Genomic DNA, 26855 nt, shown 5'->3' with positions numbered 1-26855 from the left:
CGAGTTACCTTATTCTTGCGTGACCCTGGACATTTCCACTTGGTCTAGTCTAAATCGGATTAAGAATATGTTGAGCTCAAGTTGTCCTGTGGCCTTGATTTTCGACCTTTTCCTGTGACCTTGACCTTTGACTGGTTTGTTCTTAAAATCGAATCCTTTTACTTGGTGTTTAATATAAGATCAGGAAAATGAGAGGGGGAGGGGGCTGAAGGTGAATGGAGTAAGCCTTAACCACTCGATAGTTTTTGTTCCCTTTGCGGAAAAAAATATATATATATATAATCGTTTGAGGCCTTATCCTGCGAGTAATGCATATAACAACAATGTCTGAGGTTCAGGATGCAGTATTTCCCGTATCATTAACATTTATTTTTATTAAACATGTATGATAGTGTGTGTCACCTTCAACTTCCCTGAATCGAGGCCTTTAGGAGAGCATTGCATTTCGCAGTAAAGGTCACACCTTCACAGCTCTACGGACTGCTGCATAACACACCTAAAGTTCATGAATATAACGTATGTGCTTCCCATGTCGCCATCATCTATAACATCATCCTTCCCCCCTGACACACACACACACACACACACACACACACACACACACACACACACACACACACACACACACACACACACACACACACACACACACAGTGAAAGTAGGGTGGTCTAAAATCATGTGATAATTTTTACGACAAAATTACGAATGTAGCATTATTTTCTTTTTGGCAGTGTCATGAACATCGTAAATAGGTTGCAAATGACTTGCTATATTCTCCCCAAAAACCATTATCAGAATGAAAATAGTAAAGGTTTAGTTTTTTACTCGGTTTCTGAATGACCACGTATACAAAATGTATATTCTTTCATCCTACCAATAATAGTGTTGTTTTTTTGTGTTTACCTTTTTTTCTTTTAAAGGATCCACGGTGAGTTCCCCACAACAGACTATTTCCTTGAGTCTTAGATCTCTTTTGTGGATTCATACTGCCCCTAACCCCCCACATTTCAAATTGCCTTTACCCTTGGCCTATCCTGAACTCTTCCACAAACTTTAAATTAAGCTGAATACAACTTTTTAAAGTTGATCTTACTAGTTGATCTTGACCTCTGCCTTATTGTTCTTAAAGGCAGTAGATCAACCTCTTGGCTGATCCTTGACATTTCCATCAAGATTAGTTAGGCTTCAGTCGGATCTAATCAGTCTACGTAATTTCTCTTATACACAGTTACCCTCAGACCTTGACTAATGACTCATTGTTCTTAAACTGAATCGCTTTGTTCTTGCCTTACCTCAATCCCATTATGATTGATCTCAATCGGATAAAAACTGTTTGAGTTTACTTTCTTAGGCCAAGTGTGACCTAGCCCTGTGACCATGACCTTTGACCTATTGTTCTCGAAATAATTTGGTGAACCTTTTGTTTGTCCCTCAACACATCCATCAAGATTGCCCAAAGTAGGATCAGAACTCTCTGAGAAAATTGTTCGTACACAAACAAACACACTTACGGATATCGACCAAAACATAATATTCGATTTCGCTTCACGAGCGCGAGTGTAACAGCTGGATAGGTAGTAAGATAGTTGAATAGATAGATAGATTGATAGATCGACTGTTAGACTGGTAGACTGATAGGTAGATAGGTATAGATAGACATATTTAGTCAGGTAGAGAGGTGGATAGACAGAGATAGACGAATGAAAATATGTACAGATAAACAGGTAGCCCAGGCTTTACCTTGTAGGACGGTGACTGTGACGGAGGCGGGGTGAGCGGATGTGTGTCAGCAGGTGTAGTTGCCGGAGTGTCGGGGTGAGGCGTTCCTGATGCTGAGGTGCGATACGGTACTGTGGCCGTCCCGTACCGTGTCTATCTGCGATTGGCCTTGGTACTGCAGGATGTCTTGATTGTGGTACCAGTGGACTAAGCCTGCAGGGAATACAAGCTTGGTTAGGTTAGATTAGGTTAGGCTGGATCAGATTAGGTTAGATTAGGTTAGGTTAGGTTAGTTTTTGGTTGTTATCAGTGTTGGTATCGGCGTTGCACGGGTTAACCAAGTTACTTACAGTTATTATGTATTTTTTCCGATACATGTGTTCAGGCTTATATTTTTCATCTTAAAAGTCTTGAAATCATAAGTAAGGTAACTTCTTAGCTGGCCTATGCGCAAGCTGTGATCCACCCATGTTCATCCACTTACTCCATCATGACAACACACACACACACACACACACACACACACACACACACACACACACACACACACACACACACACACACACACACACACACACACACACACACACACACACACACACACACACACACACGAATACACCCATTTATCTCTGAAAACCGTGCATTTTTCTTTTTTTCTTTAAAGGTCGGGTCGGGAACAGCGCTTTTCCTCTCCCAAAATCCACGCCACTTTCTCTGGGTCCCGTGACCTTAGATACCCTGTGACACTAATAAGAGTTGTCGGAAAAAAGCATAACTGTAACCTGTCAAATATTACTGAAGGGATTAACACTATGTCATGACTGTCGAGTAAACTTATGGGAATAAGAGACGAGTACGTGTTGTGTCTGGCATGCTGTTCTGTCCGATGGTACTTGCTGCCTTTACGTACTTTGAACAAAATCGTCTGCTGGGGGCAATAGGGGTGTAAAAAAGAGGGGTTTGGCACGTACCTGGCATGTTGTCGTGGCTGATGACGCACGTAAGGTTGATGGTGCTGCCCGCCTTCACGTACTCGGGTCCCTTGATCACGGCACGGGACTCTGAAAGATAAAGAGGTTGAGAGATATTCCTCCTCTCTAGATGCTGTCAGTTGGCCTATATATTTTACATTGGCAGTTGTCCTGCTATAGGTAGACAGATCGTAGTAATTCTATATCGACCATTTACCTGTCAAGATGATAATACTCCCCCCCCTCTCTCTCTCTCTCTCTCTCAAAAGCCAGACAGAGATAACAGCCCCTGGTAACAGACAAAAACAACATTAAAAAAAAAAAAGAGACTTCACAATTATTGTACTTCTAGCGTGATGCGTCCCCAGGCAACCCCATCTCGTGTGTGTGTGTGTGTGTGTGTGTGTGTGTGTGTGTGTGTGTGTGTGTGTGTGGTGTGTGTGTGTAATTTCTTAGTCCCATGGATGAGATGTTGCACTCGGTTTAGACTTCATTCACACACACACACACACACACACACACACACACACACACACACACACACACACACACACACACCGCCAGACTCTTGTTATCTGCCTCATCCCAGCTACCCAATCCCTTCTGCGGCCCCTCTGCGCCCCCAAATGCGATCTGGCAGCACGTTCACTGGAGTACACGGTCTCGCACAAACGTTCTGTGTGTGTGTGTGTGTGTGTGTGTGTGTGTGTGTGTGTGTGTGTGTGTGTGTGTGTGTGTGTTTTAAGTTCCTGTGTTTTGTTTTGTCGGTGGTGACTGGACGCTGAGAGGAGCCCACGGGATCACTGAAAAACCTCGCTGTTTATTGTTTTAGTTCCTTGTTTTCTTTGTCATTACACACACACACACACACACATGCATTTCCACATTGTATACGTACATACGGACATAATTATACAGATTATGCAGACGTACTATTCATTATGTATTCATCCATTCACATACATGACACGAACCTGTATATAACTAAATATATACGTGTAAATTACTGTATGTAGACCCACTGGACCGGCATAAACAGCAAAGGGAAATTATTAAAGGGAATCCTAGATAAAGGGCGATGAGGTCCATAATCTCGCTATAATTGCATTGAGGGCAGTGCGACACACACACACACACACACACACACACACACACACACACACACACACACACACACTAATGAACTTAAAGATGTGCTTCCAGTAATCAGATCCTCGCTTAGCACTGTTTTCCTTACTGAGAGAGAGAGAGAGAGAGAGAGAGAGAGAGAGAGAGAGGTGCTTAGGAAGTCTTTTGTTGGTAAAGTTGTGTGTGTGTGTGTGTGTGTGTGTGTGTGTGTGTGTGTGTGTGTGTGTGTGTGTGTGTGTGTCGTAAAACCTCTCCTCCTGAAGTTTATTTCGCCAAAATTTTCAGGTATTACTTAGTCTCTGATGTTCCTGGAAGTTTAAGAAAATACGGTGTTGACATTAGATGGTGTTATTAAAGGCATATTAATGAGAACAGTTCATTTTGCTGATTAATTTTGGAAATACCTCGTTACCTCGGTGATTATTATCCAAGCTTGACCTTGCACTCCACGGATTCTTTTTTTCGTTTTTTCCTTCTTCCAGTTGACTTTTGTTATCTTTTTTTATGGGTGAGGTCTTGCGGTTACTGAGGGCTATATCTAACCCCTCCAGTTCGAAAGGCTGTTCCAGGGCCATTATAATTGTCTGCAGGTAAGTGAATAAATGAATGAATAGATAAATGAATAAGCACAGATGGCTCTATGATCATTATATTCAGTTTAAATGTTGGCCCAGTTTTTCGTCCTTTTTGCATCTTATATTACGTAGCTGTGTGGCAGAAAAAGACGGTGCTTTGGCCATACATTCTTTCCATAGCACTTCTTCGTGACTGGCATCATATTGTAGTGTCAGTCAAATGCTACAGCTCAGCATTTAAGACGGCAGCACTACAGTTTTAAGCCAAGTTAGAGTAAAAAGAGTGTCATAACTGTCAAAATAAATCCTCTCACCAAACAGTGTGAATGCGTGTAGTGACAGCAGTTAAAAAATGCGGGAGCATCGTACAGAAGGCCTGAAAGTGCTAAAGATCATGCCACAATAATATATGTCTTCCCAGCGAACGCAAATGCGCCACTTATTGCCTACTAAGGATGCTATTTTGGTATCTGGTATGCGCGTATTTGTGTTTGGCGGATGCGGTAACTTTTTTGTGTCTCTGATGGCCTGTAGCTTTTCCTTAACCTCTAAAAGCTTGGTCGTGTGTGTGTGTGTGTGTGTGTGTGTGTGTGTGTGTGTGTGTGTGTGTGTGAAAGGTAAAGTGCGTGTATATATGCCTGTGTATATTGTCATAGTATGTTTGTTTGCTTGCTTGTTTGAATGTTTATGTGTTTGTTCTGCTGTATCATTCTGTTCAGATTTCTCAAGTGAATGCTTGGATTGGTTAAAATAATCGAATTCCTGTTAGGTGTTTTCCTGGTCCTTTCTGAGCCGATTGTGCAGTTTATGGTATCGGTACGAGAGTTAGAGAGAGAGAGAGAGAGAGAAACACATAACTTCTTTCTAGAGTTACGACACAGCAGAGATGGGTCGCAAGGGAAGGCTGGGCTGGGTACGAAATAGAGTAAGATCGGTGTTTTGGTCGGGTAAGGAAGCTCCCCAACGTCTGTTCCTTAGCAGTTTATTTTTGAATATGGATGGTTAATATCCTTTTCTACGTTATTTTTGCAGAATATGGCGACATCAAAAGAATCTATGTTTCACAGGCGAGGACAGTAAGGTGTAATAACCAAAATAAATTCCGTAGGAAAAGGTTTTAGGGAGCTTCCTCAACCGGCAAGAATTCGGGCCTAAACGTTGAGGTAGTGAGTCGGAAGCTGTGTAAGGAAGTACAAGAAGTTAGGGTGTTTGAATGAGGGTAATGTTGAGGAAGGTGTTGGTTTGTGGTAGAGGTTCGCTTGGATCCGGAAGTGAAAACAGCTTGGGTATCGCTCTCTCTCTCTCTCTCTCATTATTACGTAATGGAACAAAAAACCGTAGCGACACAGGCGAATTTTATTTCTTTCTCTGGAACATGCGCTTTTAAACAGTTCCCCTCAATAATTTTTTGCGTCTTTGCTTATGTTGCAGTGTGAGCTTAATTTTGCAACGGCAGTCATCATACATATATTAGTGAAGGCTTTTTATAAGTGGCATTGTTATCCACTGAAATTCCATGACGTTTGTAAAAAAAAAAATTGCAAGTTGAGTTCAGTTTCCCTCATAATTAATGTGATACTGAGAGAGAGAGAGAGAGAGAGAGAGAGAGAGAGAGAGAGAGAGAGAGTAATGCTGTGTTGAAGGGTGTGTGTGTAAGTGTCCTGTACACTGATGTCAGGGAAGCAAAAAATAAAACTAGAGTGGAAGACAGCCTGGCACAGAAATATTAAGGGTAACTGAGCCGAGGTACGCTGGGTAGAAGTACAGCTGGGCACAAAAGTTTGGTTAATGTTTCTCTCTCTCTCACTAACATCTCCAACAAGGCCGCCACCGACTCCAGCATTTTCCTCCCCGTCCGTAAATAGTGCCGACAAGGATGCATCTCGGCCGACAGGTGAAAAATGGGAAAATTTGAATATATAGTGGAATGCTGGGGGTTTCAGAGGCAGTGCTGGGTGGGTGAGGCTGGGGATGAGACGGGGGTAGATCTGCATGACTGTCTCCCTTCCTTTGTCTGCCTGATCTTACGTGTCCATGATAGATTACTGGATATATTATTGTTATTATTATTATTATTATTAATATTGTTTTGTTTTTGTTTTTGTGGGTGGTGAAGAGGTGACTGATACTGGGATGAGGTGGGGGTACTGTGCATGACTTGGTTACTGTGTGTCTGTCTAATCTTACACGTGCATGACATATTTCTGGATTCTTGTCTTGAGGTGAGGGTGAAGCTGCATGATTTGTCTGTTGTCCTCGTCTGTCTGATTTAAGTATGCATGATACTGGGATGAAACGGGGGTATGGCTGCATGACCTCGTACCAGTCTTTTGTCTGTCTGATCATCCATGTGCATGAGATATTATTTTTTTTCTTATTTATCTCTGTCTGATTTTACCTGTGCATGATATACTACAAGATTAGTTATTTCTTCTTTAACTCTGTCTAATCATACCTGTTTATGAGACTGGGATTAGGTGGCGTACAGGTGCATGCCTTGTTTCCTGATCCTGTCTCTCTGATCACATGTATGGATGCTATACGACAAGTTTTCCATTTCAGTCCTATGAAATAGTGATTCTTAACTTCTTGCTGACACCAGGTTATTTCATTGATTTAGGAAACATCATTCATTCAAAAAGTTTATGAAAGCTAAATTGGACTCCTTTTGTTTGAAGATTAAGATTCTAAAGTAAGTAAAATCGTGCAGACGTAGCAAGATAAATGAAAAGATTAAGGAAGAAGTTGGCAGTATTACATCGAGTGGATGATTGTCGGCACTACCTGCCACCAGTAGGGCAACTGTGAAACATGGGAATTAATGACTAAAATCATAGCTTCGAAGGGATGTGTTTCTTGCTCAGTGAAAGGCACCCCACGTAGGATTGGGGGAGGATTGGGGAAAGGGCAGGGGGTAGGGGGGTGGGGAGCTGGCAGGGGGAGGGGAAGTGGGGGGTTGGCAGGGGAGGGGATAGTGGGGGAGGCTGTAGGAAGAGGAAGAGGAGGACTGGCAGGGGAAGTGGGGTGGGGGGGTTGACTGGAGTAGGGGAAGTGGAGGGCTGGCAGAGGAGATAAGGGGAGGCTGGCAGGGGGTATGGGGGTGGAATGGGGGCGGAGGAGAGGGGACAAGAGATTTTCTAGGCCTCTGCACTTTACCTGACAACACCTGGTTTGTTTGTCGTTGTTCTTGTTATTGCTAGGTGTCTGAAGAGGTTATACTGTCTTTACTCACCGTCCTGTCTTTCTGTCAGTCGTCTGTCTGTTTATCTATCTACCTGCCTCTGTCTACCTATCTATTTATCTGTATATCAGTCTATCAATCAATCAGTCAATCAGTCAGTTATCAATTTTTATCTGTTTATCGTTCACTAAATATATATGTATCTGTCTGTCAATTAGTAAATCTATATCTTTTTATCTGTCTATGTGTTTCATTCAGTAACGAAGTATATACATCATTCATGCTGCCTACAGACGATTTATTCAGTTTTGGGGAGATTTTTGAACCGGGGGGGTTAGATATCCTTGTTCCTCTCTCTCTCTCTCTCTCTCTCTCTCTCTCTCTTAGTCTGTTTGTCTTCATCTGTCTCCCCATCAGCCTGTCGTTCTATCCATCTGTCTCTCTGTCAGTCCGTCTCTGTCTTCATCTGTCTCGCTTTTTCTCCATCTGTCTCTGTCTCTCCCGGCTTGTCTCTGTTCCTGTCTGTCTCTACCTGTACGTCTATAATTGTTTCTGTTTGTGAATTAGAAGGAAAACAAGGGCAGCTTTTATCTTCACTAGGCCATTTCGACAAAAAATTAGAAACGCTAGATTAAAAAATATCGTTTTCCTTTTCAAAGTTGCCATGTGTATTCCAGGAAAAAGATAAATACAGTAAGAATACAACACTCCCTGTCTTTAATAGATTTACCTAATGATAAATAAATAGATAGATACATAGATAATAAGAATCTCATGCTTCTCAAAACTGAGGCAGTAAAACTAAGAATACAAAAAATAAAGACTGATGTCGTCCTTATCAAACTGAGAGTTAAAAAAAGAGAAAAATACGCGGATAGAAGAAAAGAAAACAATGTCGTCCTTGCCAAACTTTGAAGCTGAAAAAAAAATCCATGACGATAATTGGACGCGTTTTTGTGTGCCCCCCCCCTTTTTTTTTTTGGATACGGTGACAGTCACTTGATTTTCCTTTAATCTTTTTGCCACCATGTATTTTTCCCGGCTTTAGCAAAGGCCTTAGTAGTAGTGGCGGGATTAGTGAAGGCTGTACCTAACCTCTCCAGTTCCGAGAAAATCCCCTGAGTTGAGGAAAATCGTCTGGCATGAATAAGAGTACGATCAAGAAAAGGGAGAGAGAGAAAAAACTTATACTATACTTCAGGTATTGTTGTTTTTATTCCTGTTATCAATGTTGTTTACATTGGCTGCGATGAGGGGGATAAGTGGATGAGTAAATTAGGAGAGTGTCGTCCTGTCTCGGCTACCTCCCTCTCTCTGGGGGAAGCTGCCTAGGTATATAGATAGATAGATAGATAGATAGATTGATAGCGATGAGGTTTAGGAGCTGAGTAAAATCGTCCATTCTAAGCTGAACAAAACTCCTACTTGTGACAGCTTCTGTAAAAATGTGGTGACCTAGGTTTCTCCTGACCATAATAAAATCGTCCGTCGTTAGCCAAAATAATAAATAAATAAATAGATCCAATAAATAGATATATAGATAGATAGAGAGAGAAAATGAAAGCAAGCAGTTCGCAGCCAAAGGGTTAAGGAACGCGCCCAAAACAAAGCCTTCAAACTGTGACTGTTGCTGGAATAAAGGCCGTGCTCTGAATGGCATAGAAGGCAGGGAAACTAAATCGCTGAGTGAGAGGTGACAGGGAAATTAAATCGCTGAGTGAGAGATGACAGGGAAATTAAATCGGTGAGTGTGGTGACAGGCAAACCAAGTCGCTGAGTGAGAGTTGATCGGCAAACTAAATCGCTGAGCGAGAGATGACAAACTAAATCGCTGAGCGAGAGATGACAGGGAAACTAAAACGCTTACTGAGGGGTAACAGGGAAATTAAATTGCTGAATAAGGTGTCAGACAAAATAAATCGCTGAGTGAGAGATGACAGGCAAACTAAATCGCTGAGTAAGAGGTGACAGGGAAACTAAATCGCTGAGTGACAGGTGCTAGAAAGCGAAAACAACGTAGATTACTCGTATAACCCAAGTCTGTCTCTGCTTTCACACTGAGAAGAGCAGAGGAATCGGTCCGGATTCAGCTATTTCCTAAGCTAAAAATTTATCGCTGGAAAGCAAGGACGTTCTGTTTATAAACAAGATATGAGTCAAGTCACTTTAAGTCGAGTTGTTGGAAATCAGGCAAGTTGCTGTGAATAAGTCAATTGCCGCTGCTAGGACTTCTTATTAACTGAGCTAAAAGTGACTGAAGCTACTAGAAATACGTTAGATTGGTGAAAATAATTCAGGTTGCGAGAAATAAGAGCGACTGCATAAGTAGGATGTCCTATTTATGAAGGTAGGAACAAGTCAGGTTGCAGGTAATGGGTCAAGTCCTTACAACATCTTGCAAGTAAGTCAAATTGCATAACCTGGAGACCTGATCGATAACTTAATTGCCCAGACGCTCACAAGCCTCTTTCAGCATCCATCCCCCTCTTCACCCCCTCTTCCACCCTCTTCCTTCCTCTTCCCCCCTGTCTCCCTCCCTCTTTCCCTTTTTCTTTCCCCCCTCTTCCCTCTCCTCTTCCCCTCCTCCTTCAGGTACGTTACGACCCCTGTGCTACTTCACGCTAATGACAGCCAATTTCCATCTAAGGAGAGTCTATTAAACTGTAATTTACCTGCGTATGAAAGGGTCGGGACACATGAAAAGACGGAGGAGGAACCCGTGAGCGCGAGGAACATTGAGTAATGGCCGACTTCTGAGGTAATTCTAAATATTGTCTGCTGTATTTTAACGCTGATGCTGCGGACAACTCTAGTTTTCGGATCCAAATTTTTATTAGCCTACGTGTGCGCCATGGAAAGCCTAGGTCGCCCGTCTCCGTTGCCGCTCCGCCTGTCAAATAGAAGAAATGTGTGTGTGTGTGTGTGTGTGTGTGTGTGTGTGTGTGTGTGTGTGTGTGTGTGTGAGGGGAGGAGGTTGTTATGGATACCTGAGTATGACTGTTTCCCTTGTTATTTACGCTTGTTCGTCACTTTTCCTCAGCAGCTCCTGTTGCTATGGACCTACAAGACTCAGGCAAGTTAGGATCGTCCAGGTACTCATTAACGACACAGAGGACGAAGGACATACAGCTCTTTGGCGCTGAACTGATCTGGCACGTGTATGTTAGATTAGATTAGGTTAACCTTAAGGAAGATTTGGTTTGGATAAGTATGTCAAGTTAGGTAAAGTGAAGGCAAATGAAAGAATAAGTAAATCTGTGAGGTTACTGTAGATAAAAGGTAGTTTATTTTATTGCTGGTTGGTGTGCTTAGGTTAAAATAAATTATAGTTAGGTGTACACTCACCGACGACATTGAGGACGAATGACATGAATATCTTTGGCACTGTGTTGACCTGGCACTCATAGATTCCTGCGTCCCTGGCCTGAGTGTACTTGATCTGAAGGGTCCAGTTCTCAGACCGCTCCGGATGGATCACCTGTGGAGAGAGACACGACATCGGGTGTATAGAGTCGTAGTCGTTGAGGATACATGCATACATACGATTATATATATATATATATGAAAAAATACGTTGTCGGACTGAAGGGTTTATTTTATATTGTCTAGAGAAGTACTCCTACTTTAGAGTAAGATTCAGATATGTGGGTTCTCCCCCCCTCCCGTGTGTGAGTTTTGTGTGTGTGTGTGTGTGTGCGTGTGCGTGTGCGTGCGCGCGTCTGGGGCTTTAATTTCCTGTTATTAAACTGTGAAAAAGAACTATCGGTTGGCCAAATGTCAAGTACCAGTCTGTCTGTCTGTCTGTCTGTCTGTCTGTCTGTCTGTCTCTCTCTCTCTCTCTCTCTCTCTCTCTCTCTCTCTCTCTCTCTCTCTCTCTCTCTCTCTCAGAAATAATGTGCAAAACACTTTATGTATACTGTATGTGAAAAAACAAATCAGTATCAACTAAAAAATAATACACTCTGGAAGTAGGCATGAAAAAACGTTCTAAATAAGTCTGTAAAAACGGTTTATACAGGTGTGAATAATAAACCTTCAATTTTTCAGCAATCCAATTAGGTTTAAATGCCTGATAGTTCGGCCGTAATGAGCGAATTACCGGATATGACGGTGATTAACGCACACTTGTTATCTTTTATATTGTAATTATTTTTCCGTAGTTGTGTTGAGTATATTATAAAATTTTCCTTAGTGTTGTTTGAGAGGATGGGAAGTGAGAGACTAAGTAAGAGAGTGTATGTGAGTGAGGTGGAGGGGGAGAGGGAGGAGGAGACCGAGGATGAGATGGAGGGATGGAGAGGTGTATGAGAGCTGGGGATGTGAGCTGGGGGAAGGGCAGGTAAATGGCAGGGGACAGGGCGATATGGAGGTAATTTGTTTGTGGCCACCCCTTACGGGATGAAGGCGTCTGGCTATAGATAGATAGATTGATAGGTAGATGACATTTTATTACTTTTTTCACGTCACCTTCTGATGACTATTCATATATTCAACTTAAGAGGTCCTTAAATAGCGCCCCTCTAGAAACTCAGCAGGCGGTATCTTTTGTGTTGCGGGGACGGTCCAGTCTGCTGGTGTGGTCGTGAGTGTGGCAGTGGGAGTAGGAGATGAATGAATGATGCAGGATGAACACGGATAACGTTGACTAAGCCGTCCGTACAACACACACACAAAATAATCACGACTGAGTGGCAGAGTAGCGTTATATATGGACCAACCTGTCTCTCTTTCTCTGTCGGTCTGTCTGTCTCTCTAATCGTCTGGTGTTAGCTGGAATGTAGCTGTAATCGTCTGGTGTTAGCTGGAATAGAGCTGTAATTGTCTGGTGTCAGCTGGAATTGAGCTTTAATCATCTGGTGTTAGCTGGCATAGAGTTGTCCCGGGTCATGAGAGGGTTAGCGCTGTTGTGAAGGTAACCAGCCATGAATACCCTTGTTATAACAGCACCCAAACAGGCTCCATCAAAAGCTGTATCGTTAAAGGCGTGTCCGTTCAAAGGGTCATCTCACAATAACACCACTACTACAACAAAAACAACTACTACAACGACCATAGACACGTGTATAGTAATGGTAGTGGTAGTAGCGGTATCCAGAAATAAATAGCTAAGGAAGAGGGGTTAGGGAGCCCCAGAAATTAATAGCTAAGGAAGAGGTGTTAGGGAGCCCCAGAAATAAATAGCTAAGGAAGAGGTGTTAGGGAGCCCCAGAAATAAATAGCTAAGGAAGAGGTGTTAGGGAGCCCCAGAAATAAATAGCTAAGGAAGAGGTGTTAGGGAGCCCCAGAAATAAATAGCTAAGGAAGAGGAGTTAGGGAGCCCCAGAAATAAATAGCTAAGGAAGAGATGTTAGGGAGCCCCAGAAATAAATAGCTAAGGAAGAGGTGTTAGGGAGCCCCAGAAATAAATAGCTAAGGAAGAGGTGTTAGGGAGCCCCAGAAATAAATAGCTAAGGAAGAGGTGTTAGGGAGAGCTTTCTTAACCAACGAGAACACAGACGGGGTTCAGTTTTGTTATAGCTCAGCATTCAAGAAGGAGAGGGGGAAATTTTACGCCTAGTTTAAGTGAACATAGAAGATGTAAAAATGAACAGAGTAGATGTTAAATTGATCAGGGTATGAACAGAGTAGATGTTAGAATGAACAGAGCATGACCTGAGTAGATGTTAAAACGAACAGAGTATGAACAGAGTAGATGTTAAAATGAACAGAGTAGATGTTAAAATGAACAGAGTATGAACAGAGTAGATGTTAAAATGAACAGAGTATGAACAGAGTAGATGTTAAAACGAACTGAGTATGAACAGAGTAGATGTTAAAATGAACAGAGTATGAACAGAGTAGATGTTAAAACGAACTGAGTATGAACAGAGTAGATGTTAAAACGAACTGAGTATGAACAGAGTAGATGATAAAATGAACTGAGTATATGTCAATTTTACGTCATGTTCAAATTAACAGAGTAGACGCCAATATTACGTCTAACCAAAGTGAACATGAACAGATCAGATGTCAGTTTTTACGACTGATTAAATTGAACAATGTGGATATCAATTTTACCTTTAGTCAAAATGAACAGAGTAGAGTTGATCCTACCATGAGAGGGGAATATTAACCACATGTTGTATTACCCAGCTAACCTAAATTAGTTAATCCGGATTTTTAACCTCTGAATCCCGGATTAGAGGGGGACGCACAGGGAGTCGGATTAACGAGGATTTAGGGCCGGGTTAACGAGAGATTAGTTATTATTGCACGCGCGTTTAATGAGGCTCGATTGGCAGCTTGCGATTCTTTGATTTGGCACTCTGTCATTATCATCATCATCATTGTCAATCTTTAACATCCATCAGTAGCAGCATTATCGTCATCACCGTCGTCGTCGTCATCATCATCATCACCATCACCATCATTGAAATCGTTATTAGTTGTTAGTTATCATAATTATTAGTATTCTTAAACCGTCGTCATCATCATCATCATCATCATCATCATCATCATCAGTCGTTACCATTATCATTAGCATTCTTAAATCATCATCATCATCATCATCATTACCCCACCTCACACACACACACACACACACACACACACACACACACACACACACACACACACACACACACACACACACACACACACACACACACACACACACACACAAATGACCTCACTGCCAATGTAAGGAGCATTTGTCTGCACTTTCGGAACGTTTATCTGCACATTCGGAACGTTTGTGTGCACTTTGGTATTATAATGGCTCTTTTCGTAATTTCTCTTTCCGGAACTAACACTTGATACTAATTAGCGTGCACACCTGTATAGCACCGTGTAATTAAAAGATAGTAATATTACCTGATGCAAGAACAGTGAAAAAAAGATGACACCTGATGCAAGAGTTAATTACATAGCACAGTGAATAGTTTAATGGCAAGTCTATTTCAGTATGATATATATAGATTTTTTTAAATCTGATAAGAGTTAGGGTGATGGTGGTCGTGATGGTGGTAGTGGTGGTGATTTTTATGATGATGATGATAGTGGTGATGTTGATGGTAATGATGATGATGATGATGATGATAATGATAATGATAGTGCTGATTATTTTGATGATATAGATGATGAGAGCGCTGATTATTTTGATGATCATGATAATGATGGTGGTGGTGGTGATACCTGGGCTGTGTGGACACGTAGTGGTACAATTACAAATGCAGGAACACGTGGGTACTAGGTTAATTAGGACATGCAGGGAACACGTGGGTAACAGATTAACACACGCAGGGAACACGTGGGTAAAAGATTAATTAGAACATACAGGAAACAAATAAAGACTCGCAGGGAACACAAGGGTAAAAGATTAATTAGAGCATACAGGAAACAAATAGAGATACGCAGGGAACACGTGGGTAGGAGAGACATTAGGAGGGACTCACCTGAAATCGCTGGTCGGAGGCGAAAACCACCAGACCGGAGGTAAGAACATGGAGGTCTCGCTTCCTTATCCACGAGACTTTCTGTGGGAAAAGACATTGAAGTTGTTAGCTTTCTTCTGCCTGTCGGCACACACACACACACACACACACACACACACACACACACACACACACACACACACACACACACACAAAGCGGCGTTTACAGATTCATGACAACACTCTACGGCCATTTCGCAACCCGGCTGTAACGTTGTGCCGGAGATAAATACGGGTCTGGTTGTGGCACTGATCATCCGCCACTCATATTTGGGGGGGGGGGGAGGTGGAGGGAGGGGTTGGAGGAGGAGTTTAGGAGGGCGGAAGAGGGGGATGTGATGAGGGAGGGAAATGAGAATTGAGAGATGGAGAGGGAGAGGGGACGGAAGGAGATTGTTGGAAGGGGAAGCAGTGACTAGGGAGAAAGGGGGAGGAGGGAAGAAGGGGGAGGCAGAAGAGGAAGGGGAGATGGGACAGGTATAGAGGGAGAGGGGAAGAGGGGGGGGAAGGGAAATGTGAAAAGGGAGAGGAGGAGGAAAGGGGAGAGGGAGGAGAGAGACAGACAGAGGGGAGATTGAGGGGGAGAGAAGGGCAGGGGCTGTGCTATTTGTATTCTGAACTGATGGCCCAATTATTTATTCACGGGTGGTGCAGCATGGCCGATTATGAACCCTTTTATTTTCCCTTCAATTATGGATTTTCTGTTGTTTTTCTTGTGCAGTGCAGTATTTTACAGGAACCACACACACACACACACACACACACACACACACACACACACACACACACACACACACACACACACACACACACACACACACACACACACACACACTATTGACAGTCCATTTCCTGCCACCACTAATATATCTTTTTATGATCTCCGTTGTGTATCATACGTTTATGCATTTTTTATCGCATGCAATTTTTTGAACGTTTACTAATCTACAGTAACGTCCATGCAATATCAATAACTTTTATATATTTATTTCAATTCTTTTTCCAGGAAGAGGAAGGGGAAGAGAACACAAAATTTCCCTGTGTCTCTGTTCAACCTGCATGAAAAAACTGGTACGAGAGGATAATTAAAGTAAGTACTGTAATTCATTTCTAAAAAGCATCTGAACAGCTGGGCACGATGGGTGTGAGGAAAGGCAAAATGGACTGTAGCCTGTCTTGTAGGGGTGGTTAGGAATATTTCTTTCTTTATTTATTCATTTATCTTTGAATGACGCACTTGAGGCATTTAAGTGTATGGTGCAGTAACAGTTTTGGAGGGAAGTGCTGAGAAGGAGAACTGTTTTCAGATTCTTTGGTCATCAGTTTCAAAATATGTAGTGCCTGCAGCGTTCGGATACTTTTTCAGTGTATCTCTTGCATATCTCAGCCTTGAAGCTAATATATGTATCTTTTTACATTTAGCTTATTTACTGCTGTCAGGTCTCTCTTTAGCTGCATTGAAATTTTATTGCCATAATCGGAGTTAAATTAGTCCCTTCAGTACCCGATCATGTGCTGGGATAAAGTATTAAAATTATCCCGACCTCGAGAAGATAAAAAGTGCAGAGGTTAAGAAAATCACATTAGAAATCAATATTACATGTACTTAGCTAAAAGAAATACCAAATTAATAATTAAAGGCAAAATGAAAAACAAAAAACTGATAGAGAATACCAATGTCGTCCCCACACACACACACACACACACACACACACACACACACACACACACACACACACACACACACACACACACACACACACACACACACGGACGGACGAGAGAGAGAGAGAGAGGGGGGGGAGGGGAGGAAGATCATACGGTGTTGAGAGGGTGAGCAGATGGTCGTGAGGAGGGCAAAGGTAATTCGGAAACACCTGCATCCTGGCACCACCTGAGTTTCAGTGGGCAAGTTACATTTTGACTACGGAATTATTTTAGTTTCTTTTTTTTTGGGGGGGGAGGAGGAAATAGCTAGGGAATCGATAATCGTCCTAGTTTTATCTGAAGATTATTTAAAACATGCGAAACAAAGTCTTAATTGGGCTAACGCATGTTTCAAATGGTTCGTCTTTTCCGCGATATAGTCCATAATTTTTAGGAAGACACTCGATTCCTGCATTTTATGTGTTTTGTGGGAGATTCCTTTTATGTAGGAGTTAAAACTTTCTGCGGATGGAGTTGCAGTGTATTGATTACTTAAGCAGTGAGTAATACTAATATCGGTATTGCAGTGAACTGAAGGCTGTGTTTAATGTGTGGGAGTAATGTTATTATGTGGGTTTACAGTGATACGTAATAATGTGTGGAATTACTTTTAATGCGGGGAAGTAGATTTGCATGAATAATTCCTGTTCATGGACGACATACTAATGGAACATATTCTCTGTGGGATTACAACCAATACCTGTAACAGAATACAATAATTAAATTGTTAGTAAAATACATTTCATGCTTAGATTGACTAGGTTTGAAGAAATACAGTAAGCGTTATTAGCGGATCATATTTCACTAGCTCTTACACTTATGACTTATAGCTATCACAAGTTGTACGTGCATTAAGAATCAGTTTTTGCATATTTTATTAATGGGGAAACACGCTCTTGAAAAGCTGCGTTTACGATTTGAATTTTCAATATGTTATACAGCCACGAGAATGTACTGTTAGTCTCCTTATAAAACCAACTTTCAGCATATGGCAACGTCACACACAAACAGGTATTTATGATTTAGCACTGCAGCCCGGCACTGTGAGGGATGGACGGACTATAAAAATTTTTCTGAGAGGAGACACTAGCTTCTCTCAACACCAACGTCTTGTGCTCATAGCGCCGATGACTGACTTGGGTCTGTATCTGTGCTTATGAGAAATTCCAGGCCTTTATTTTGTGTGTGTGTGTGTGTGTGTGTGTGTGTGTGTGTGTGTGTGTTCTCGAGATTGAGTGAGTGAGCGTGTATATGTGCGTGTGGTTGGCATATCAAACACCCTTGACACTCAACCTGTTTGGCTACCGCGTGACGACCCACTAAAGGGATTCAGAGCATCACTCACTGTAAACCCGCTCAGTGTGTGTGTGTGTGTGTGTGTGTGTGTGTGTGTGTGTGTGTGTGTGTGTGTGTGTGTGTGTGTGTGTGTCCTCGCTACGAAGACAACTCCCCATACATGACGCAACACACGAGGCACACTGTTACCTTACCAAAGTTATTATGGAAATTCACACCCACCCGAAACTCACCACTACGCAACAACATACATTATAACTTGCTACAAATTTATACTGCCTGGAGCCTTGTAGCGTCGCAAGGTACTCTCCAGTTTGCGGAATAACTTATGAAATATTTACTTCTATGCTGTAAGTTTCTGGACAGGTATCAGGACCAGTAACGCTAACCAGTTCCGTATATAATACTTGTTAGGTATAGAGACTCGAGAACAAGGCCGACATTTACAAACAGGAACATAAAATTTGTCCTAGGGGATAAAAATATATCAGACTTAAGTTCATCGTCGAATACCGTAGACTTAGGTTAAAATCATAGGCTGCTTAGTTAGTGGTGTACTGTATATAACACTTGATTTCTGTGGGGGTGAAAAAAATATATACCGCATATAAAAGACGTAGCAAAAGGTCCTGAACATTTGAAGGCGATCGGCCAAGCCTGTTGTGGCAACACGTGAATGAAGGACACCTGTTCACCTTTTTCCTGTGTATTAAAAATGCAACAACAAATATCGGAAAACCACCTTTCAAAAGTGCTAGGGCATTTCTCCGCCCTAAAAATCTACCTCTATATATATCTATAGCCAGACGCTTTAATCCCGTAAGGGGTGGCGACAAATTGCCTCCATGTCGCGCTGTTCCGTGCCACTTCGCTGCCTTCCCCCTAACTTATAGCCCCCTCTCTCATATACATCTCCAGCCCTCCATCTTATCTCTGTCTCCTTCTCCCTCTCCCCCCTCCACCTCACTCACATGCTCTTCTAGTTAGTCTCTCACTCCATCCTCTCCACATGGCCAAATCGCCTCAGTGAATTTTTTCCTAATGCATTCTATCACAACCACATTCACACCAAAACGCTCCTTCTCTTCATTTGTCAGTCTCTCTCCAGGGCCCTGTAAGTGCTGGATCAAAATTTACTCACATTCAAAAGTGCTAGCGCGTTTCCCTGCTAGCTAGAGCATTTCCATACCTCCGAAAGAGCTGGAACAAGTGTATGTCATCATTCCAAAGCACTAGACCATTTTCTTACCTCCAAAAGTGCCAGAACAAGTTTATATCCACGTTCAAAAGTGCTGGAGCATTGCCCTATACCTCCGAAAGTGCTTGAGCCAGTTCCGTGGCTGTCTCTGAAAGCGACGACCTTCCTACCTTCCTTTACGACAAGCTCCTGAACCGGGATTAAGCAATTAGGATTATGAGCACCGCCATAATTACGTGAGATGTGGCGTCTTCGGGAGCATCTGGCCCCCCTCTCTCTCTCTCTCGGCTTGTCTGGCTGGTTCGCAAGTCTGATAACGACACCTTCACGCCTGTCTGGGTGCAAGGGGCCCGTGGTGATTGCGCTGTGGTTCGTGTGTGGCTCCTGGTGAATGATGTGTAGCTCCTGGTAACTGCTACCGTACGTGGCTTCTTGTGGTTGCTATCGTATGTGTATCGTATGAAGGTGTGATCGTAGTTAAAATTTTATCGTATAGGAAGGTTAGGCCTTCATTCCTGAATCCCTTACACCACCTGGGCGTCTATTTGTATTTTATTCTTGCTGCTGTCAGACGATTTTATTCAGCCTAGAAAACTCTTCTGATGATGAAGGGGTTGATAAAGGTTGTATTTGATGTACTTTATTCGAAAAAAAAAAATCTGTTCTAACTTGAAGAGAAATTGTCTGAAAGCAGCAAAAGTAAATTTTAAATAATGTATTTCTAGTGATGTAGATTGAGGAATAGAATGGTGCTGGAGAGGGACGCCTTCCCGTGTTGGCACTGCTATTACCTTGTGACTGTGCTGTTCAGTTACACAAACGTTTCTCATGTTCCTCCCTGGCCCGTAAAGGAGGATAGTAGACTGCAGGAAAAGAGCAGCTTCACCCTTCAGTCCACCGGGTTTCACGTCCAGAGCAAATCAGGAACTATTAGATTCAGTCCCTCATTCCTCTCTCAAGTCTCTGGCCGTCGAATTTAATGAGACAGGATGCATTCTATTCAGACCACGTTCCTCCCTCTATCTACCCTGGAATGCAAGAGACGCAGTGAATAGTGAATGATGAATGTCTCTCCTGCCACACAGTGCGTTGTGGGGATGAATGGAGACTTTCCGATGGCCCAAAATCCTGCGACGTTTTTCAGTATATTCTTGCTACCTCTTGCTTATCATATTCACCTTCAGAGATATTGTCCATTAACCCCTTCACTGTCGTATGTCTCTCCATAAATACAGTAGGATAAAACGCGGCAATAGAGAAAAAATACGGGTCTTAAGAACTACTGAAACTGGAAGCAACATCCGTGCAGAAGAAAAGTAGACCCTCGCTATAACGGACTCCTATAACTTGAAACTACAGACAGGGCATTTTTCGTACTGGAGGGGCCGATTTATAGGAATGTTATTGTCGCTTATGTAGAGAAAGAGAAGGATTTAGGGGCCACTGATTAGGTAGTTATATTTAAGGTAGCCTACGTTGTTCTTTGATCCGTTCCTCGTTGCAAATAATACGTGGTGAAAAATGGCTCTGCCTCTGATGCTTCTTTCGGGACTCATCTAATCCTCCGTCAGAAAGTTGTGGTTCTTTGGGAAATTCCAACTATGTTTAGATATCAGGATGCAGCGTCCATAGTGGAGAATTGTTATGGCTTTGGAACCGCTGATAAAATACTTTCAGGTTACACACACACACACACACACACACACACACACACACACACACACACACACACACACACACACACACACACACTCTCTCTCTCTCTGTCTCTCTCATTCTTAGTTGCAAGCAAAATGATAAAGACATTATACCCTCTTCTTAATACATCTACAGTGTGGTTCAAAATTTCCCCACTGTTAATGAAGTATAGGAGTGCGTTTGGTTCTCCCTTTACTCTTCTTTGGAACATAAATAACTCTTGAGACGACTGTAGGAAGCCACAAATATTCTCTCTACAACTTCGAGCTCATTTCTACACAGAGTAAAGCTGATGAGGAGAAGCCTGTGCGGTGAACATGATGAACAGAATGAACTAAAGGAACATAAGCTCCTTCCCAACCACAAGAGAGAGTAATTGACCTACCCTCTCTTAGCTATAGTCTAAATATATATAGTCAGAAGCCAGCAGTAAGTAAGAAATAAAAGACACCATTATGTATAAAAGGGTTAATATCGATTTTCTAATCCTAATCCACACAGGGTGAGAGGATTTTCTGTCGATCTATCTATCTATATCTATATCTGTCTGTCTATCTATCTCGCTACAGCCAAACGCCTTCACAAACAAATCGCCTCCTTGTCATTCTGTCCCTCACTAACAGGCGACCCTCTCCCCGACTCTCTCCCTCCTCGCTCATATACCTCATCACCCCGTCTCCCCAGGCTGAGGTCATTAGCCCGGGGTTGGAGGATCACTAACAAGAAAAAAACAAGAAAATAAAAAAAACTGCCGCCCCCCCCCCCCCCCAGAAGGCTGATATGCACCCGCTTGAGGTCAGTTAATTTTCTTTGCACTCCAGTGACCCTGACCCTTGACCTTTGACCCTTGACCTGCGAATGGTCTGTGTAGGGTCAGTAGCGGCCAGCCTGCAAAGTATGAAGCTTGGAAGGTAAGGTTCGAACACACACACACACACACACACACACACGCAAATAATACCCTCCGCTATAAACTCCATTTTTCCTGTTTTCAATATTCCGGTTATTAAAAAAAAAAAAAAAAACTGACTTACCGTAATATATCAGAGAGAGAGAGAGAGAGAGAGAGAGAGAGAGAGAACAGCATGCATTTAACTGTCCCTGTTCAATATCCCTAGTTATTACCCCGAGTGCAGTGACTATGACCTTTTACATCAGTTACCCCTTCGTATTTTCGCCTAAATTGGAAAACAGGAAGCGACTCTGGATTAAAGGGAAAAAAAAAAAAAGAAATGGCGGGAGTATAGCGTAGCCAACCGTGCATTGAAGCTTGGGATTATGGTATGATGTACGTTTTGTGGGCGAAGAATTATCGGTTATATCGGGTGAATATATCGGTACTGGAAGGTTATATCGGGTGAATATATCGGTACTGGAAGGTTATATCGGGTGAATATATCGGTTTTTGTGGTCTGTGTCAGGGGTAAAATTAACTGAAGCCTGGATTATGTTGTGGAGGTGTTACACTCTGTGGGTGATGAAATATCGGCTACATCGGGTGAATATATCGGTACTGGAAGGTTATATCGGGTGAAAATATCGGTTTTGTGTGGGCTATGACAGGAGTAAATATAATCTGAAGGGCACAATTGAGGCTATATATTACTCTAAAAAAAAACATAAAAGCGGAATTAAAGCCTCTGAATAAAACAAAGAAAAAGCGTCATCGCAGTCAAGGGTTAAACATGAAAAAAAGTTACCGGTAAGTGTAAATAACTAGAAATGTTGGTGCAAATATCAAGGGAACTAGTGTGAATATGCACACATGTCGGTGCAAATAGCAAGGAAAATTGTGTAAGGAATTAGAAATGTTGGTGCAGTCAAGGAAGGCAGTGAAAATAATAAGTGTTGATGTGTTTATATTAAGGAAGTGAGTGCAAATATCCAGACACATGGGTGTATATATCATAGCAGGGAGTGCAATTATCCAGACATGTTGGTACAAATATCAGGGAAGTAAGTTTAAAAGAAGAAGATTGAAATGGTGCAAATATCAAGGAAATTAGTGCAACTAGTAAGAATTGTTGGGCATATGTCGGGGAAGATGTGCAAATATAAAGGAAGCTGGTGCAAACAGCAAGAAAACTGGTGCAGATATCAAGACAAGTTGGTGCATATATCAAGGACGCTCGTGCCAGTATCCAGACAGGCAGAGCACCCAAAGATAAAAGGGGAAAAAAAAAATCTCGGCGTTTTGTTAAGCATGGAGGTGAGACAAAGACACACTGTTTCATCAAGGCTAATCTTCCTGTAATATTAAAATGAAAGATAAGAATAAAGAAAAAGAATATTCATAAGGGTGTCGCAGAGAGGGAGGAAAAAGCGAAATGACTTAAAGGCGAGTGTGAGGGATGAGTGTGTGTGTGTGTGTGTGTGTGTGTGTGTGTGTGTCAAGGATTGTGGATGTGTGAGTGAGAGAAGGTGAGAATAAGCGTGTGTGTTTGTGGGAGTGTGTGTGGGAGTGTGTTTGTGTGTGTCTGTGTGTAAGAGAGTAAGGAGTCAGGTAACATTGAAGTAAGTGAGAGCTGGGACGAGATCAAGCGAGCAACATGAGTAGATGAGTGGAATTGAGAAAAATCGAGTTTGATGAGGCGACAGCGTGAGAGAGAGAGAGAGAGAGAGAGAGAGAGAGAGAGAGAGAGAGAGAGAGAGAGAGGTCATGTAGAAGTAAGCAAAAGATAAGCCAAAGGTCACAGGTCAGTCTGCAGTCCATTTTATTAGGGACTGAACTGAGCTGTAGAAGTTATAGAGCCATAATGTTAAGCTGAATAGAGGTCTCACCTTCATCACTAAATATTGTTTTGACGGATAAACTTACACCGTTTTAGTTTTCTTGGTGTTTTTCTTCAGTTTTGCTCATCCGGTTTTGAAATAATGGGGAAATGGGGTTTGATGACGGTGGTGATGATGATGATGATGCTCTTGTTGCTGCGGCTGTTGATGATAATGATGAGTAATGATGATGATGGTAATGATGACGACATTAACGATAGTGATGATGATAATGATGGTGATGATGATGATGATGATGACCTTAAACGGATGATAGTGGTGATGACGATGACAAAAACATGATAATAACGCTGCTACAATGCGAACGAAGATAGGAATGATGGTGATGCTTTTTATGATGATGATAATGCTTTTGATGATGATAATGATGATGATGATGACGACACTAGATTTAGGATGTGCAAGGTTGCTAACGTTGCTTCTCATTATAAACACGTAACCTTAATTTCAAGAATGTAACCTTTTCCAGCAGGGATGTAAGAAACGCGTGTGCAGTTTCCTGAGAGAGAGAGAGAGAGAGAGAGAGAGAGCGATGTTGACAAAATAATGGACACTTTAAAAGGGCTATGGAACATCACTTTCTGGCTGCATTTTCCGTTGCATTATTTCTTCGGGGGCTGGTTTGGCATTCCCCCCTCCCCCCATCTCTCTCTCTCTCTCTCTCTCTCTCTCTCTCTCTCAAAAGGCCCTTCAGCCCGAGAACACCTTTATAATTATTTCCATATGGCTAACTACAGATTTTTTTTTTCGGTAAGAAGATGAATTTTGTAGTGAAGGGGGTGAGAAGATGCCCAGTGACCCAGTTCCATCGAATGATATTTATTTTGATTTTATTCTTGCTCTTTCTAGGCGATTTTATTTGATTTAGAATTGATTGTAATGGTTAGATATAGCCCTTAGTCATTCCTTCACTGCAAGAGGTCTTTCCTGATTGATAGATGGGTCGATAGATAGATATATGGATATTAAGATGTACATATAGATTGATTGATAGATAGATAGGTGAAGAGAGATATGCAAAAAGAGACAGACAGACAGACAGACATGTAGATAGATGGATAGATAGATTGATAAATACGGATGGAGACAGATAGACACTGATGTAGACAGAGCGGAAGAAATATATGTAGCTAAATCGACAGATAAATAGGGAATAGACATATAGTTAGACAGAAAATTAACTGGACAAATAGACATTTTGGCAGCACATAATCATGGAGACACAGAGACGTAGATAGACAGAAAAATAGATAGATAGACAGACAGACAGATCGATGGCATATAATCATGGGGACACAGACAGGTAGATGTACAGAAAATGAAATAGACAGAAACAGGTAGATAGACAGAGAATAAAATAGATAGACAGTTAGAGAATATACAGTATACTAATAGACACGGACAGGTAAACAGACAGAAAATATTTACTGATGCCAATATTAACAAAGCGTAATTGGGCTGGGTTGAACTGCATGGATGTTAATACAATAAATTACTGCCACAGCGACATTCACAGCACACAGCAGTCAGCGCTCTGCAATATACAGCAACACTGCAGCACGCAATACACTCCATCTGTCCACACCCCTGTCCATCCATGCATCCATCCACGCACCCACCTATTCGTCCACCTATCCATTGACACTGTTATCCGTCCATCTGTCCACACTTTTAGCCACTAATCCATCCATTCACACACTTAACCACCCGTCCATCCACCATCCGTCCACCCATCCATCCATCCTTAACACGCCTGGAGAGCACCTGTATGTACTCCTGCACCTGAACTAATCAAACACCCGCCTCTGGTCACAATCAGTCACAATGTTGTCTATGAACTTGGCGGCCCTTGAAGTTAGACTAGGTTAGCGTCCCTAGCTTACTCTAACGTGTTCAGAGGGCTTCGCGTTTGGATGCAACTGGCCTTCACTTCTGTATTAGGTTTGTGTTATCTGTGGCTTTGCATTTATTCTGTTCATGACTCCTATATAATCACTTCAGTATATACCGTAACATTTACTCGTAATACATATTTACTGTAACATGGAATCACCTACAGTAAATACAACTTTTTTCTGATGCAGTAGTTCATAGCACCTCCCCCCCCCCCCCCCCCCCCAAAAAAAAAGAAAAAAAAAGAAAAAAGGAAGATATAACTGTTTTTCTTATCTTTTGTTTTAATCTCTCAAGTCGACGATGTAAAGTACTTTTAAATTCAGTTCTTGTTACCTCCAGACGATTTTAGGTTTCTTAACTCCTCTAGTTCAAAAGGTGTCTCCTGAGCTGAATAAATTGACTATAAGAAGAAATAGTAAAAGATGGATTACTATATTTGATACAAGTTTTAAGAAATGCTAAGTTATTTTTTTTTTATATTCGGACACCTTTCATGGGGCGCCTGGGATAATTTAGTTTTAACAGTTAACAAGATTTTTTGTTTTAATACTGACGTCTTTTATTGGACGTGTGTGATCATTTTCCCCCAGCCCACCAAAACTACTCATTACACCGTTCATGCAACCTCTGCCAACTTTTGCAATTAGACCAGCCATCACAAACACACTCACACTAACTCCTCCAAATGCGTTCTCCCACCACACTCATCGAACTCCAAAAAGTATCATTATTCCCTCAGTTTTTCATCGGAAGGTTCATACACAGTTAGTCTCCTTCCATATGCCTAACTCAGAAAGCAAAATTGTACAAGTCCTTAATAAGAGTAAGTCAGATTCAGCTTTATGAGTGGTTTTTATTAAGTTAAATGAACTGATCTGACGGCTGGGAGTAATAACACCAGCCAATCCAAATCAAGGTGCGGAGCGCAGGCAGGCCCAAAGACTTAGGGAAGCGGCAAGGATCAAATAGTAATAGTAATAATTGTAGTAGCAATAATAGTAATAATAGGGGAATTAATAAGCGAACAGAATTAATAACAGTAAACTACCACCCAACCACCCAACCAAGTAGTTATTGTACTGCAGGGGACCCCACCCAATCCCTCAGAGAGAGAGAGAGAGAGAGAGAGAGAGAGAGGAGGGGGGGGAAGATCCTCGTGATAATATTAATGACCCATAATTACAACACCCATAAGAATACAAAGGAACACATATAAC

General features: G+C 42.0%; 1 protein-coding gene across 1 annotated transcript in view; it reads right to left on the bottom strand.

The window, feature by feature from the left end:
- Positions 1-1787: 1787 nt before the first annotated feature.
- LOC145401349 (coxsackievirus and adenovirus receptor-like) overlaps positions 1788-26855 on the bottom strand; it is a 60102-nt gene continuing 35034 nt past the window's right edge. Inside the window, exons 4-7 of the mRNA XM_080273674.1 lie at positions 15012-15092; positions 10924-11056; positions 2695-2784; positions 1788-1933 (exon numbers count right to left, since the gene is read on the bottom strand). Of these exons, the coding sequence (XP_080129800.1) occupies positions 1788-1933; positions 2695-2784; positions 10924-11056; positions 15012-15092 (450 nt within the window). The remainder of the gene's footprint in view (positions 1934-2694; positions 2785-10923; positions 11057-15011; positions 15093-26855) is intronic.

This window comes from Coenobita brevimanus, chromosome 55 (genome assembly GCF_032717465.1).
Source record: "Coenobita brevimanus isolate Jiangsu-jjx chromosome 55, ASM3271746v2, whole genome shotgun sequence".
Lineage (NCBI taxonomy): Eukaryota > Metazoa > Arthropoda > Malacostraca > Decapoda > Coenobitidae > Coenobita > Coenobita brevimanus.
Note: the sequence above shows the minus strand (reverse complement) of the source record. Positions and strands in the feature narration are given on the sequence as shown.